General features: G+C 44.4%; 1 protein-coding gene across 1 annotated transcript in view; it reads left to right on the forward strand.

Moving 5' to 3' along the window:
- Positions 1 to 17,836, forward strand: part of ARMC9 (armadillo repeat containing 9) — a 442,743-nt gene that overhangs the window by 65,143 nt on the left and 359,764 nt on the right. Inside the window, exon 9 of the mRNA XM_078667778.1 lies at positions 3,254 to 3,352. Coding sequence (XP_078523904.1) covers positions 3,254 to 3,352 — 99 coding nt within the window. The remainder of the gene's footprint in view (positions 1 to 3,253; positions 3,353 to 17,836) is intronic.

A 17,836-nucleotide genomic window follows, 5' to 3' on the forward strand; every position in this document is an offset into this window, starting at 1 on the left:
GTGTAACATACCACTAAGAAAAATGCACTAAAGTGCATTTTTCTAAGTTTTCGCTATTTACGCAAATAAAAATGGTTAATGAATTGCATTTAAGGAATCTCAAATAAAGATTCCTTAAAAGCAATTCCTGCATTTGGGATGATGAATCCCAAATGCAAAAATTGCGCTCGCAAAGGGTCAGATTCTCAGAATCTGGCCCTTTGCGAGCGCATTTTTCAATGATGAATCTAGCTGTAAATTTCCAGACATTGTTTTTCTGCATATGGGTTTTCGTTTTCTTTTCCCTTTTTTTTCTCTATTTCTTTTCCTTTGTTATATTGTTGTTAAATTGTTTTGCTTGACTTATGTGTAGATATTGTATATTTAAGCAAACTGCTTCTTGAACCGTTGTTACGACTACATACTGACTGCCTCTGGTTCAGGTATGTTGGGCTGTCCCCGTGGTTGGTAATGACTGGTGTCAGAGGCAGCAGCAGCGCATGCCATGTGAACCTGTCCTTTTTGTGCCGCGTATTGAACCCAGGTCCGTTGCAGGCGAGGTCAGCAACATGAGTAGTGACACATTTTACACTTGAAATGCCACCATTCATTCACAAAAATACAGTCACACTATTTGACTCCTCTGGACTGGAGTGTCTCCTTTTGCTTATGGAATGCTTGTATTTCCTTTATAAAATCCACACAGTTATCTCCCAAGGTTACCGGACATGGAGAGGGTGCTACAGGAACAATAAAGCGACCTGGGGTATAGGTTAGCCTTCTTTGACCCCCATTGGCACCACTAGAGGTTGGGGCTGTGGACACGATGCAAGTGGCAGAAGTCCAATCAGTAGTCCTGTGCACAAGCCATGTAGGCGGATTGCAATCCTAGCCACAACGCACACAGAACAGGAGTGTACATTGAGCATGATGGACATGGAACTGAGGCGGACGTAGTGCAGGATATGGTGAGAGTCTGTGTGAAGCAAACCAGGATGGTTGGGGTCTGCTTGGAGCAAGGCAGGATGTTGGGGGGTCTGCGTGGAGCAAGGCAGCGTGGCAGGGTCTGCTTGGAGTAAGGCAGTGGGGTTGTGGGGATCATGGAGCCCATAAGGATTGCCTCAAATATGTGTTTTAAATGGCTCATTAGAAAAAAAATTGTAATAGTTATAAAGTCACTTCCAGCGACGAAACAGCCAACAACTGACTGGTAGTGACAGTTTCAGCACAACATGTCCATTATATTTTAATTTTCAAACTCCTGTGGTTTCAAAATCAGTGGATAACAGCCTCAAAAGATGGCCAACAGTCTGAAAGTATGTCCGGCCACTAATGAAGGCTCCTGAGAGATGCTGTCTGTAGTTCTGGTGCTGGTATCCGGTACCAGTGGGATGAGAAGCAGATGCTGACACAAGGAGGACCACTTGAAGACTTTAATGTGAAGTCAGGCTGCGGCCGGTGGTCAGGCATTCACATTGAGGTCTTGTATCAGCAGTTGTTGATTATGAGCCTGATCTTCTAAATGGAAGGTTTAAACAGTTGGTGCAAATTTGCCACCGTCTACTTCTGACTTGTCTATCGGTTTGCAATGCGACCTATGTACTAATGTCACAATGCTGAATGTCCAGTAGCGGGGGTCTAAGAACAGCCTGCCTAATGAATATTACTGAGGCCGATCACTATTATGAATTCCTGTGATGGGCTATGAATGCAGGGATGGTGGCCCTTCCGCTATCTACAGCCTTCCGTTGCAGCTGCAATCAGGATCTTTCTTTTTAAAGCAGCCTGTCTTCCTTAAAGGAACTGATGTTACTTTAAAAAAATGTTAACTAACTGTCCTGATGATGATCCTATTATTGTTGTAAAAGGATCGAAACGTCGTCGACTAATGTAAACAGTATGCACATTAATTGAATATGATAAAAGAAGTGCAATTACTGTTTTTCTAAGCTTGTCAGAAATTGTGTTCAATATTCCACAAGCTAACCTGTCTTGCCGGATATGTTTCTGTCTTAAATGTACTTGTCATGTGTTCGTGTAGGATGCAGGATTGTGTCTCACTATGTTGATGTGTTCGTATTTGTGTTCTTTGACATTTTTGATTTATTAAATTGAATGTCTGACTGGACACTCGCAATATAGTACTGATTCAAGTCTATATTTATCCTATTGACTAACTGTTCCGTTTAAGGATAACAAAATTCCCAAAGCAGAAGCTATTAAAAGGGCATAGGTTTCCCTTTGCCAATGTGTTATCGCCTACTTTGAGGTGGGGTTGCAAGCCATTATTACATTTCATTGCCATTTACAATTAGACCGTACTCCCATTTCATGCCCCCTTCTAATAGTGATGTGGAAGGAGTCGCTAGCGGATTTTGGTACATTAAGAACTTAATTTGTCTGCCACAAACCCTGTTATTTTGCGAATCGCAAGGTTTGTGATACCAAAATCTTTTGGTACACCAGGCCCTATTTGCTTAATTGTAACTGACTGAGGTACCCCTGCATGTTGACCCTGTTGACAGTTCTACATTTATTTGATACAAACAATCATTGTTTTGCACTTGAGTAGTAAAATATTTCCATCTGATAGAAAAGGTTTGAGGAGTGTTGAATTGTTCCCATAGCTAGTGACAAGCACATGAAGGAAGTGGTTCACACAGATATGTTTGGTTATTGTTTGGAGTAATATGTATGTCTGACTTTGCATGATCTTTCTGTAATGGAGGTTGGAAATCAGGGATAGGAAGTAAATGGGAAAATAACCAAATTATGTTTGGGTGGGTGAGTGGATGAATGAATGTACAGCTGCAGGATTGGCATCCTCTCTTCCATATTATACAGCAGTATTATGCAGAATTAAGTGCTATGACTTTCTATAATAAAGGCTTTGGCAAGTATTGTCTTTAGTTCTTGAGCTTGTAGACCTCCTCTTGTACACAGGGGATCGCAGAGGTCTTAAACGTACCCAGCGCTTGTCGTCTATGGGCACAGCATATTTTATGCTGTCTTTCCATACTGTGTGGCTTTTGGGCATAACTGTGATTGGCGAAAAATGCAGATATAAAGAGTGAAGCATTTCTACTCGGCGAAGTCATACATAGGCCATAGCATCGGTTTCCACAAAGCTCAGCTCGCCCATGAATGTAGTTATCTTCTAGCTGGGAATTACCCGCTTCCACTATTGTTAATTAACAGTGTAATCCATTCTCGTTCTCCGTGATTTTGTTTAAGGAACTGTGTAACGGATCTTGTTTTTTTGTTTTTTTTGAAGATCACACCAGAGTACCTGCAAAGCGTCTGCGTCCGTCTCTTCAGCAACCAAATGAGACAAAGCGTGGCTCACAGCATCGACTTCACCAGACCCGGCACCGTAAGTAGACCCTTCTTTAAGACCTAGGATGCGGTAGATGGTGCACTGCTACCGTATCCTACAATCCGAAGAAAACACACTGGCATTTTGAAAGCACCTCCAAAGGAAAAGCTCATACCTCTTCCTCCCCCTTAGCCTGCTGAACCTTAGCCCCTCTTTATATGTTATGTGCACTGTTCCTACTGCTCAGTGATGCTTAAACGCCTCCTCCTCCCCTCACAACTCATGCCTCATTTTTGAGAAAGCTATGCGCAAGCACAGACTTATGCAGAGACCCGCAATCTTTATATCTCTGCTATACATACACCTCATACTTAATTGAGGGAGTTGTTTTTGTTAGACATGCTGCACACCCCTTCTTTTGTGTCCACCTGGCCAGAGTGACCGTGACTTGTACATGCTTACTTACTATTTCTAGCAATGTGAGATTACAAATGAAGACACACTTCACAGCCCTTGTATCTCTCTAAGTCATTTGACCGGCAGCAAATACTCTTGCAGATTTCCCACTTTGGCTTTCCTAGAGCCGGGACATGCTGTATTTCTCTTCCTAGTACCACTAGAACAAATTTGCACATCACCTTGGAACCAAATCATTTTGTTACATTACTCCTCCATCTGCTCGCGTCTGCCACTCAAGGTATGCAAGGGCAGGCAAGTACACACATATAGATGATATGGGTATTCTTGGAGTTCATTAAAAGATGTGCATACATTATTGATTCTGAGATTAAACCTACCATCTGTCTTACTCTATGAGTCTGAGAGTAGTTACATCCAGAAGTCTTACTTTAAAATCCTTGAGCAGAAATAACCAAGTGCTCATCCATGGAACCCAAATAGTTTTGAGTGTCCCAAGAAAGATTTTCACGAGTCATATTCTGCACATCCCAGTGCAGGCGGATGTAAAATAAATGGACAGCACAGCTGTCCATCAGTTGTTCTACTCATGGATCTTATCCTGGAAGCTTACAACGCCCACTGTATATTTTCAGACTTCAAGAGTAGATGTGTCCTTGTGCCCTATTTTGTAAGTCCTGAAACTGAATATGCCCAAAGTAAAGGTATTTGTGATTCAAATAGTTTTTCAGCAAATCAATCTAAACGTGGTACTTATGTGAGCTTCAGAGTAAACTCTTGCACAAATCTTCTATTGTGAGCCCTCGAGGTGAATTACTCAAAGAAGATCTTCTGTGAGTAATGAAACAGCCATAGCTAAATGTTTAATACTAGGAGTTCACGTGCAGTCCGTTCCAAAGGGCAGACTTACCAAAAGACATACAACAGACATACATGAGCAGTTTATCCATTGAGTCTCAGGCCAGAAATCCTCTGTTGTGTTTTTATGGGTCATGGAACAGAAATATTAAAAAGGTCATATTACTATTACTGTTGGAATCCTAAAGTAGACAGACAAAGTCCAAATATCTTAGTCGCTGATCATTTAAAAGTGCTCTGAATCATATTCCAAAGCGTTTCATCTACTTATCTTTGTAAGTTATGTTATTTCAGTTATTTGTGTGTGTGTCTTGTGCGATATCTCTCTTGTTCACTGACTGCTGGTCTGTTTGATTATAGTTGCCCATTTTTTAAGCACAAGATAATTTCAAAAAGCCATTTGCTGCTGGGAAGGTCACTACACAAATCATAGAGAAGAGAGACCTGCGTAACTCTACAATGTTCACCGTCCTCGGCTCAGCAGAGGGAGGAGGTTGAGGGTTCCACGGTATCGAACTCTTTTTGGAAAATGCTCTTCTGGCTTTTCTCCTTCTCACAGATAAGGACCAGTTCTCTCGGGGAAGAACCCAAGAGGACTGCTGAGAGGGGCTGAAGTGATAGTGAATGACTTTGTCTGGGAGAAAAGGTAGGGATTTTCCATAAAGGACAAGATAGGCAAAATGGTGTCAACCTTATGTGCTCAGGTACTGGAAGCGGAAATAAATTGTGGTTCAGCAAAAAATGTTCACGTCATCTGCTACTCTAACATCAGAGTGAGTTGAGTAATCTCAATTAGACTAGGTCTGAATCAGATGCTCTCTCTGGGACTTGAATTTGGAGAGCATCTTCTATATCCCAATTCACCTCAACTGATAATTACTTGTTTTGGTTCTGCCACACCACTAATTATTCCGCTAGATGTTGAATTAGTTGTTAAAGCACTGTTCATAAATCTGCCATTAAGCCTGAACTTACATGAGTCAGAACATAGTCTAACCTGAGGGATTTTTTTTTTAAGAAGGAGTGAAAGACTTCTTGAGCTATAGTGAGACATTGAAGTCCACCCTTGTTGAGGAACTCAAAATAAATAGAACCACTACGGTTACGGAACAATGTTAGGATTCTGTTGAAATTGGCCACTCGAAATACAAGACGAACAGTACATGAGCCATGGCATTGAAACTCAGACCATTCTTGCTGGTAAGGAATGGGTCCACCCCTCTTACCTTAGAAAATTATACATCAAATTCAGGTTAGGGTCTTTCACTTCCAAACAAAATAAGGGTAGAACCTTGTCTTTATGACTGATGGCGTTTTGATGTAAGAGGATCCTGATTTTCTATTTGCATGATCCTATGACCCTTGTTGTAGGCACATATGGAAGCCTTTAGGATTAGAAGGAAAGCCAAAGCCCTGAAGATAATGAAATTTTACAATATTTCCAACCTTATATGGTACGCTTGACTGAAACATATTTGTCAAATAATGTTACCTACCCAGTACAGAATAGTCAAGCGATGAAGCAATTTTACTGTATTTAGCTATCACATAATATGGATTATTTTTGTCATCTAGAAAAGAGACTAAGCGTATTGAGAGAATATGATTGTAATCTCTTTTATTTTACAAGATTGTTTTTTCTAATCATCCAATTTATTATTAACTGCTATATTATTGTTTGGCTATGAGCTACCTACAGTTTGAAGTAAATAATTGTACCTGCCATTTTGAAATCTTTTGTATTGTGTTAAATATTTCATGTTATTTAGAAGTATTGTATAATCTATGAAAGCAAGCAGCATACCAGCAACTTGGACACGATATGTCTCTTTTGGAGTTTTTCCAATTTGAATCTTCTTAGATTGTTATTTTCATATTAGTTTAGAGGCTTTACACGCCAATAGCTGTCAGACATCTACAGAAACTAATACCATCAACCCTAACAAAGCAGACCTACTAGTGAACTGCAAACGTAGAATTGAAAGTTGAACTAAAAGTTCTTTGCCAAATTGAGTTGTCTTAACATGGAGTCTCTGGAGAGGCGCATCAGATGCATTTGTTGTGATTTGATTATGATTTTTGCGGATGAGAATATTTTTGGTTGATAATTAATGGTGCTTTAAATTTTTTTTCAACTCTTTATTCTCTACAGTAAGTATTAAAAGGTCTATTACTGGTAAAACCTTGCCTTGCAATTATGCCACCTGATGCTGGGGCTTTCGTGGGCTTTAAATAGTTAATCACTTCATAGATTTCTTTATAGATATCCATATAAATACATAGATTCATAGTTTTCGAAGCAAATTAGATCCTCCACTTCCACATGCCGAAGGCAAATGGAAACTAGAAAGGTGATGATCTCACAGTTAACCCTATATATTTAAATAGCCAAGAAAAGCCTCTTTCCTTGGGCTTCCCTGATTATTTCACGATGCATACATTGGAGAAAATATGGATTCCATGCAAAACTGAAGAATCTTTAAAGAAGATTACTAAATATGTTGTTTTTTAAATATATTTTTATTGCCATTTCATCTGTAATAAAGAACATTACGTATTCAAATTATATCCAGGTAACATTAGATGAACAATACCAGCAATCGTTGCCTTCAGCAATTGGTTTTAGGAAATTAAACTTGATACTTCATGAAGCTTGTACATTTGTTACAGGTTGACATTGCTATTGCACATACCTTGGTGGGGTTTGTTATTCTTTCAGCTATATATATTGTAGTGCAGATAAAGTGATATTTTAAAGATAGTGTAATTCATGAACTTATCTAAACTGCATTATAAGTCAACAGTTCCTGGAAAGATTACTAAACATGTTGGTTTGAAATTTCTGATTTACAAATTACACATTTTATATTTATTTTTCGTGTTTTCTCAAAATATAGATTCTTAAAATAACACTTTTGTAATAAATTGACATCGTTTTAAAAACTGATCACACCCATGTCTTCCCCTTAATTCTAAATGTTAACTTACTAAGTGAGGCAATACCTCTCCCCTTGCACCCCTGATCCTATCTATAATGTCTACAATACAAGCATTGGATGAATTTCAAATGAAAATCTAGGCACAGCTGGATGCCTTCACCACAGTAAAATGGCCACTGTGTTTCTTGCCTACTTGGACCTTTATTAGTTCCTTTGATCCCTCACGCCTGCAACATTATTGTACCCAAACCCGATCATAAGGTTTGCAAGACAGATCAGATCAAGGACAACTTCGTTGGTATTCCAAGTAAGATGTAGCTTGATTTTACTGCATGAATCGTAAGTCAAGACATTGGTAAAAGTATTCAATATACTTAGTAAGACTAAAAATATTTTGACGCAAAAGGCTACATGGAGCATTCACTCGCTCATACTTACATCTCATTTCGGTGGCAGGAATCGAAACCCAATAAATATATGTACAGCAAATAATTCTAAAATACTGACTATGACATCATGATAGAGATGAATTACATGTTAATTAAACCAAAACCAGAGAACCACTTGATGCACCGTTCCCCCTTGGGGGATTACAATGACCGCGTTGTAACAACGCGAACCATTACATCGCAAGTTGTTACAATGACTTGCGATACGGGGCACAAGGTGTTGGATTTACAATTCAACACCTTCCCTTCTGTTGCACAAACCTCGAGTAGGAATAATAAATAATACTATTCCTAAGTCCAGCGCGTCCCTTACAGCAAGTCGTTGTAACGACTTTCAATGTAATGCTTTGCGATGTAACAATGCAGTTGTTGTAACGACCGCATTGTAATGGCATGCAATCTATCGGATGCATAGTAAAGCGACATACTCCCCTTGTGGCACCTGTGACCAAGGTGGTCACAACTCATGAAATCCTAAACCTGTGGGCAACCCCGAGGTAGGGCTTGGAGGCCTGGCAGCCAGCCGGTCGCCATTTTCAGAGGGTGTGCATAAAAGAACCCACGGCATCTGCGCATCACAAGCAGTCTGGGGTAGATGCTCTCCTCAATGTATGCAGCCTACGGCATTCATAATAGACCCTATGAATTTTTTTTAACAGTATCAAGGGTAGACAGGACCTAATGACGACATGACGGGGGTGCATCAGTGCCCTCTCCCACTCTATATCCTCCAGTTCGCCCACATCTCTCTGTCACCATTCTCTCAGCGTGCCCAGTGTATCTGGCATATTATGAATTGTCCGATATGTGGCAGAAACTGCAACCCTTTCTAGTATACCCATCTTGATACTGCACTCGAGGGGGGGCACATTCAGGTATACTCCCCCACCAGCCCCTCAGCCGCCATGCATCTCTGGGCTGGGCGTACTTTTGGAATTGGGCCTGGTGTAGTTCATATTCCCTCTGTAGCGAGGAGACGGACTTAAGGTCCCCCACCTCAAGGATATCTCCCACCTTGGAAATACCGATTATTTCCCAAATTCCTGCAGTTTTGTGAGCTGTCGTAGCCATGTCCTTTTCCAGACGGGTATTTCCCTTGTAATCTTGTGCGCCCACCTCAGTATCTTCGTGACTTTATCCCAAGCTGTCAGTGAAGCCAGTGTGACTGGCAGTAACGCCTGAGACCTCTTCCCACCACACCGATAGTGTACGTTTGTTCTACGTTCAAGCAAAGTACGCTAAGTCTGAATGTCTGGTGATCCTGCGGGCATAGATCCAATTATTAATGTTCATTAAGTGTGCCACCCAGGAGTATCCCTATATGTCTGGAAATTCAAGCCCGCTGTTATATCGAGTGCGTTGTATTGTTTTGAGCGATATTCTCAGGTGTCCTGCAAGTCCTCATTCACCCTGGTGAATACTGTCTGTGGTACCGCATAGTATGTATTCTGGAGCATGTGTAGTTGTTTGGGGAGTGTGATCATTTTGAAGAGAGCTGTCCGTCCTATCAAGGAAAGGTAAAAACAACAATTGATGGATTTAATCCAGATCTCTTGACTTGGGGTGAGTGTTTTGATTTGTTCTGCATTCCGTCCATCAATTGTGTGTCTTTTGCTTCCTCGCCCTAAGTGCGCCAGGTATGCCCAGACGTGTGTCCCGGGCTTACTGTGCCACTGGATTCAAGCTATCCTGGCTGATGAGGGGTATAACCCCGAAACAGGTCCTGAGATGCTTGTTTCTGGTCCAGGGAGGACCTGGCTAGGCAGTTCTGGCTGGACTGTTCCCATGAGGCACAGGGTCAAGACTGATTTGCATATGGCCAGGTCTAAAGGGTCGTGGCATGGTGAGCAAATGAATGATGGATTTAACCCAGATATCTTGACTGGGGGGGTGAATATTTTGATTTGTTCTGCATTCGGTCCTTCACTTGTGTGTCTTTTGCTTTCTCGCCCTATCAAGGAATGGGGCAGGCCACTCCACCTACCTACGTCAGCCTGATAAGCTGACAACACCCTTTCTACATTATCACTGAAGCAGAGCTCTGTCTGTGATGTTACAAATATCCAGAGGTTCTTAAAGCCGTCTGTTGCTCCCTTAGCCCTCACTGGAGTGGCCGCGTCTTCCGTGTTTCCTGGGGGTTATAGAGCACTGGCTTGTCCCAGTTTATTCTATACCCTGATTGGGCCCTGTATTCCCCCAGTGTCTGAAATAGCACCGGAATTGTACGCATAGGGTATGTAATATATAGGAGCATGTCTTCTGCATATAGCAACAGCTTTTCTGCCACTCCATTGTTCTCTGTAATGCGGAACCCCCCAACTCTGGGATGCTGCCTCACCTTACATGCTAGAGACTCCAGCGTGAGGGCAAACAGTAGTGGGGATAGGGGGCAGCCCTGTCTTGTCCCTCTGCCTATCGGAAATTTGGAGGTAGATTTCCAATTAATCCTTTCACATTGCAGCTGGGTTTCAGTAAAGCACAGCTACCCAGTTCCTGAATTTGGGGCCAAAGCTGAATTTCAATAGTGTTTGTTCCAAGAAGGGCCAGTGAACAGTGTCAAATGATTTTTAACCCCTTCCACGCTGATGACGAGCTGGGCTCGTCATGGCGTAGCCTCCTCGCACGCTGATGACGAGCCCAGCTTGTCACGTAAAATGCGCTTTAAAAAATCTCAGCGTACGAGCGGAATTCCGCCCGCACGCATGCGGTTAAGGATAGGAAACGTGTGGCACCTGTTGAGTCCGCACCGCATTGAGCCTATTATGCGCGCATCACAGCGGACCCACCCGAGGCCGATTTCTGAAGGAGCACCACGTATGGTTTCCAGGGCCCCTACCCCGAGTTGTTATTGATCCATAGTTCAACTTGCGGGATGGATGGCCGGAAGAAAGCGGGATTCATGGAGGATTAATAACGAGCTGGCGGAGCTCTCGGAAAGTGCGGCTAGTCAGCCATCTTGCTGGCCACGCCCCCTCCAGTAGCCAATTGTTGTACATTTGGCTGCTTTCACTGTATAAAAAATACAAAATAACACAAAGAAAAAATAGGTCCTGCTTTTAAAATTATTTTAATGACCTATTCATTTTACATTCTTTATTAGTATTTGTTATTATTACTATTGTTTGCCGAGGGTGGAAATATGAAGAAGAATTATGATGAGGTATTGTTTTTGTTTGAAGCAGGCTCATTAATTAATGAAACTGTATACACCCAGCATAAGTAGAAAGATGACCAACGTTTGACACATAATAGGCTTCACAGGCGCGGAAGGCGGGGCTGAGCCAGAAACAACCAGGGAGGCGAGCGGTTAGCGCTCTAGCTCTCCCGTTCTCGTGGGTATAAAGACAGCGAGGAGGCGGCCAACTTTGCGGTAGGGGGGACGGTGGCAGCTCTCCCCGACCCCGCTTGGCGACATTTGCGAGCATTCAGCTCTTTCTATGCTGTAACTGACGCTCTAGGAGCTCGTGCAACATTTTAGACCGTTATTGATTTTAACACTGCTTTTAATAGGAGAAATACTGAGATATACTGTTTGTATTATTTTATTTCGAATGAGAGTTCATATTGAAATTTCACTTACTCACACGCACTGAGGGATTCGATCCGCTGCAGACAGTCCTGTGCCTGCTCGCCCAGCCCGACCCTCCAGCCAATCACAGGCGCGGAAGGCGGGGCTGAGCCAGAAACAACCAGGGAGGCGAGCGGTTAGCGCTCTAGCTCTCCCGTTCTCGTGGGTATAAAGCACCTCGTCGGCACAACGCGCAGTGTTGACGCGCAGTGTGGCGCCTATTCCTGCGCCTAAGACGAGCCGAAGACCAGCCCGTCTGCGCCCGTCCGCGACAGGACGGGGCTAGGGGCCGGGGGGTATGGCGTCCATTGGTGTTCCCCCTGTACTGACCCCTCGCCCTGTACATACGTACTCTAGTCAGTGCTTATCGGATCTGGGCAGGTATGTTTCTACACTGTGCCATTATAGGGCTGATTGCTGTTATGAGGGACCTTTTTCCTGCAGGGCTTGCTGTACTCAGTTCACCAGTAGTACTGTCATAAACCCCTGTTACAAACAACTGACCGCTTCTGAATTTAATGAACACTCGATCTATACTATTGCTAACCCTCCTAATAACCCCCCTCTAAACTGTAAGAACGTCTTGTGCAATGTACGATCATTAGTGTCTCATGCCATTCAGGTTTGGGACCTTATTACATCTGTGAGCCCACATTTCTGTTTCTTAACGGAGACTTGGCTGAAGCCCCACACTGTTCCAGCCATAACTATGGGTGTGCCGGTAGGGTACAAGATAGTGAGGATGGATCGTCCTATTAAAACTGGTGGGGGGCTAGCCATTGTTTTTAAACAGGAAATGGAGGTGGTGGTTATTGAGACTGTATGCAACCCACAAATGGAGCTTATGATTTTTTCCATTAATCCCTGCGCTAAGGAATCCAGGAAAGGAGCACTAGTTTATCGGCCTCCGGGCCCTGCTGGGAACTTCTCTATTCAACTTGTGGAAGCACTTGCCCCCCATATGCAAATGAACACTGATTTCATTTTGGTAGGGGACTTTAATGTCCATTGTGATATTGTGACATGTCTTGAGGCTCAGACCCTCCTGGCTGACCTGTCCACACTTGGGTTTAAGTTGGCAAATCAGGGACCGACACATGTAGCGGGTCATACTCTTGACCTTGTGCTACACAACTCCTCCTACATAAATTGTCTCCCTCCGTACCAGGTTGACTGGACTGACCATGCTATTATCGAATTCCACACTCGCTCCAACTATAAGACAAAAGGTATTCGGAGGAGCATGGCAGATGTCAGAAGACCCTGGAACAAACTTACTCCTGAGGGTTTCAGGGAGAATTACTTAGAACCTAACTGGGCTGGAGTTGGGGGTAATGTGACCTCAGCTTTAAATAAATTTAATGAAGCTATAACTACAACCATTGATTGTGTTATTCCTTTGAGGACATACAAACCACGGCCTGCCTCTAGACAAGAGGTTTGGTTCACAGAGGACCTGAGACAGCTAAAGCTCACTACAAGGAAGCTAGAGAAACGATGGAGAGCCACTCGGAAAGTTGAGGACAAAGATATTTACAGGGCCTCCCAAAAAAGCTACCATAAAGCTCTCCGGGCTGCGCGAAAACATCATATCGCAGCGCAACTGTCAGCAGCCGGTAAGAACTCTAAAGTTCTCTACCAAATATTACAAACCTTTACTAAGCCCTTGGCCTGTGAAACAGACGGGACTGAGTCTCAAGAACTGTGTAATAACATATCACAGTTCTTTGTCAGAAAAATTGATGGTATCTATGCTAAGATCTTAGCCTCAAAATCGACTGCTAGCAGCCTTGACTCTGTCGATAATATACCTAGCTTAGTAGGTAATAAGATCAGTAAACTTAAGGAATTCCCACCGGTATCTATGGAGGAGATGATCACCTTAATCACTCAGACTAAGAGTGGGTGCCCTTCAGATATCATTCCAGCACGTGTCATGGCACTTTTGAGTGACGAGCTGGGGGTTGGAATCCAACAGGTCATCAATCTTTCTTTGAGCACAGGGGAAGTCCCCCTTGGTTGGAAGCAGGCTCTGGTAAGACCACTACGGAAAAATAACTCCATTCCGTGGACAGACCTAACTAACCTTAGACCCATCTCTCTCCTCCCTTTTTTAGGGAAGCTTACGGAGAAGTTTGTGAACGGGCATTTGTCTAGATACATCGAGAGTGCAGGGGTGCTTGATCCTTCCCAGTCGGGGTTAAGACCCAGGCACAGCACAGAGACTGCTTTACTGTCCGTCGCTGACGATCTTCGTATGCTACAGGATAAAGGGTTCTCCGTTATCCTGGTGCTCCTAGATCTGTCAGCGGCGTTTGACACTGTCTCTCATGAGATCATGACCTCCAGACTAATTGACATCGGTCTGGAAGGTAAGGCGCTGGCCTGGTTAAAGAGCTTTTTTACCAACCGCACTCAGAGAGTCATACTGGGTCCATACCAGTCAGAGGAGGTTGAGATCTCAAAGGGGGTGCCACAGGGCTCCTGTCTGAGCCCAACGCTTTTTAACATCTATGTGGCCCCCCTAGCTAACATCATGAGATCTCATGGATTCATCCCTGTATCGTATGCAGACGATACCCAACTCCTCTTTCCCTTTAAAACCTTGACCCCTGAGTTGCGTAACTCCTTTGCACAGGGAATGGAAGAGGTGGCGCATTGGATGGCAGCAAATTTCCTTCAGTGTAACGTCTCAAAGACTGAGGTTATGCTCTTTGGGGAAGCCAAACGACTGTGGACTCCTGACTGGTGGCCTCAAGATCTAGGCCCAGTCCCCGTACCTAGAGTCGTTGTGAAAGATCTAGGAGTCAAACTGGATTAGGAGCTTACTCTTAAACATCATACCAACCAGATTGTAAGCTCATGTTTCCATGTTATTGGTCTTCTCCGACGGGTATTTCCCATGTTACCTGATACAACAAGGAAAACACTAGTACAGTCGCTAGTGTTAAGCAGACTGGATTATTGTAACGGTCTGCTGCTGGCCGCCAATGAGGATGTCATGACCAGATTACAAGTCGTGCAAAATACTGCTGCGCGACTTGTTTTCAATGCCCCAGCCCGTACTCCCTCTATGCCACTTCTAAACAAACTCCACTGGCTTACTGTAAAACAGAGGGTGTTGTTTAAAACATGCTGCACCATTCACAAATGCCTCATTGGCAAAGGTCCCGACTATCTGACCAAAAAGTTCCTTCCCTATACCCCCTTGAGGTCCCTCAGATCTGGAGAGCAACAATTGTTATGTGTCCCCAGGTTCTGGAAATCTAGACAAGGGGGAAGGGCTCTCTCAGTAGCTGGACCAAAGCTGTGGAATGATCTTCCCTATGACATCAGAGTGTGTAAGGAACATCTTCCTTTTAGGAAAAAATTAAAAACGTTCCTGTTCAACTATTAGCTCTTTGGGGCATTTGTTACACATTCGGTTGTTGAGTTTTTGTTCACAGATGATGCCAAAGGCGCGGAGATACTCCTTAGGGAGTCGAGTTCCTAGCGCGTTACAAGTCTGTAAATAAATAAATAAACATAATCTCCTGGCTCCGTGCCCCGGGGTAGAGGCTTCCAACAGACAACGTCATTGTCAAAGGACTACTTATGAGAGGTTTGTAAATAAAGAGTGTGCTTGTTTGAAGTATTACACCCATTGTTATAATCCTAGTACTATACAGTTTTAAATAGAGGGCACACGCCCAATTTTATGTATCGGTGATATGTAGCGCCAACCTAATCACGTTGGCAACAAAGGGCTTCATACACTAGCTGCGGCAGTTCTAGCAGAAGGTACATGATGTCAGACGCAGTGAGGAATGGGGCAAGGTCCATCTTGGAGGCGCCTTCTGAAGGGGGTGGGGTCCATCTTGGAGGCGCCTTCCTGAAGGGGGCGGGGTCCATCTTGGAGGCGCCTTCTGAAGGGGGCAGGGTCCATCTTGGAGGTGCCTTCTGAAGGGGGCGGGTTCTACCTTGGAGGCGCCTTCCTGAAGGGGGCGGGGTCCATCTTGGAGGCGCCTTCTGAAGGGGACGGGGTCCCTCTTGTAGGCGCCTTCTGAAGTGGGCCGGGTCTACCTTGGAGGCCCCTTCTGAAGGGGGCGGGGTCTACCTTGGAGGCGCCTTCTGAAGGGGGCGGGGTCCATCTTGTAGGCGCCTTCTGAAGGGGGCCGGGTCTACCTTGGAGGCCCCTTCTGAAGGGGGCGGGGTCTACCTTGGAGGCGCCTTCCTGAAGGGGGCGGGGTCCATCTTGGAGGCGCCTTCTGAAGGGGGTGGGGTCCATCTTGGAGGCGCCTTCTGAAGGGGGCGGGGTCCATCATGGAGGCTCCTTCTGAAGGGGGCGGGGTCTACCTTGGAGGCGCCTTCTGAAGGGGTGGGGTCTGTCTTGGCGGCGCCTTCTGAAGGGGGTGGGGTCCATCTTGGAGGCTCCTTCTGAAGGGGACGGGTTCTACCTTGGAGGCGCCTTCTGAAGGAGGCGGGGTCCATCATGGAGGCTCCTTCTGAAGGGGGCGGGGTCTACCTTGGAGGCGCCTTCTGAAGGGGGCGGGGTCCATCATGGAGGCTCCTTCTGAAGGGGGCGGGGTCTACCTTGGAGGCGCCTTCTGAAGGGGGCAGGGTCCATCTTGAAGGCGCCTTCTGAAGGGGGCGGGCTCCATCTTGGAGGTGCCTTCTGAAGGTGGAGCCTTCAAGTCTTTAGAAAGATAAAACCTGTCAGTCTAGCCTGGTGAGTTCTGGGCTAAGATTCCGCCATCTAAGGACCAAGCAAGAGATAGGCTGGTTTAGTGTCTTGTTTTTCCGCCTTTGATTTGGAGCAGGTCTTCATGGCAGCTCCCCAAGCAACAATCTCCTGTCCAGCTTACCTGCATGCCGCTACCCTCTTCTGCCTGTCTACCTGCTGCCCTCTGTTTGTGCCTCGTCTGCTCGTTTTTCTGCCCTCTTGTTTGCCTTTCCTGCTAGTTTTTACCCCTCCCTTAAACCCCTGTCATGCAAAGTTGTCCTTGATATCATCCTTGACTATCCATGGCTGACTGATCGAGCAGTCAAGATCTAGTTTAAAAGAAATTGTGTACATATTAAGGCTAGAGGCAATATAACAGTTAAAGTAGTAGCAATACTAACAGAGGACCGGATTAGAATATTATTTATAACAAAAAGAGCTGCAGCTAAGATCTACAAACATATACACCCTAAAACTAAATTCACCTAAACCTAAATACATATTTAAACAAAAAACTGCAACACTGGACATCCAGATTAAAAATACTTTTATACTGTTCACAGTCTTGTAATAAAAACTGAACACTGGGCTATTTCTAATTCAATAAAAAAAATTGTGATCCTCCCTCCAAAATATTACCTAGCAATGTTCTGCTCATGGTTACCAATTTACGGCAATTACTAAGAGAATTAAAAAGAACTACTAGAAATGGGAGTCCCTAGTTGGCAGTGTTAGGCACCCTGTCCAACTAGGGACTCTTCCTTCTAGTCAGGGTTCTAGTCAGGGTAATGGAGTTACACACCAAAGATAACCCCTGCTCACTCCTTTGTAGCTTGGCACGAGCAGTCAGGCTTATCCCCGAGGCAATATGGAAAGCATTTGAGAATAAAACAAACAGCAACACAGTGAAAACTCTACAAATGGACACTACACTAATTTAGAAAAATTACCAATCTTTATCTAAGCAAAGCAAGACCAGCACGACACAAATCCAACATACACAACTAAAGATATCACTTTTTAAAGAGGTATGCAATTCAGTCCAGAGACCTCAATAGATGATTTGATTTTAGCACAAAGTACCTTTGATGCATCAAACTCTAAGATAAACAAGCATTTACAATGCAATGGTCTCGGCATCATTAAAGGTAGAGCTATTGGCATTGCTCATGACATTTCTTTTTTTTTCTTTAAATCATAAATAAATGGCATTGTCATTTACATTGTCAATACACACCACTCTGCACTCAACTGCACTCACCTGCACTGCACTGCACTCACCTGCACTGCACTCACCTGCACTGCACTCACCTGCACTCACCTGCACTGCACTCACCTGCACTGCACTCACCTGCACTGCACTCACCTGCACTGCACTGCACTCACCTGCACTCACCTGCACTCACCTGCACTGCACTCACCTGCACTGCACTGCACTCACCTGCACTGCACTGCACTCACCTGCACTGCACTGCACTCACCTGCACTGCACTGCACTCACCTGCACTGCACTCACCTGCACTGCACTCACCTGCACTGCACTGCACTAACCTGCACTGCACTGCACTCACCTGCACTGCACTGCACTCACCTGAACTGCACTGCACT

This window comes from Lissotriton helveticus, chromosome 11 (assembly GCF_964261635.1).
Source record: "Lissotriton helveticus chromosome 11, aLisHel1.1, whole genome shotgun sequence".
Taxonomy (NCBI): Eukaryota; Metazoa; Chordata; class Amphibia; order Caudata; family Salamandridae; genus Lissotriton; species Lissotriton helveticus.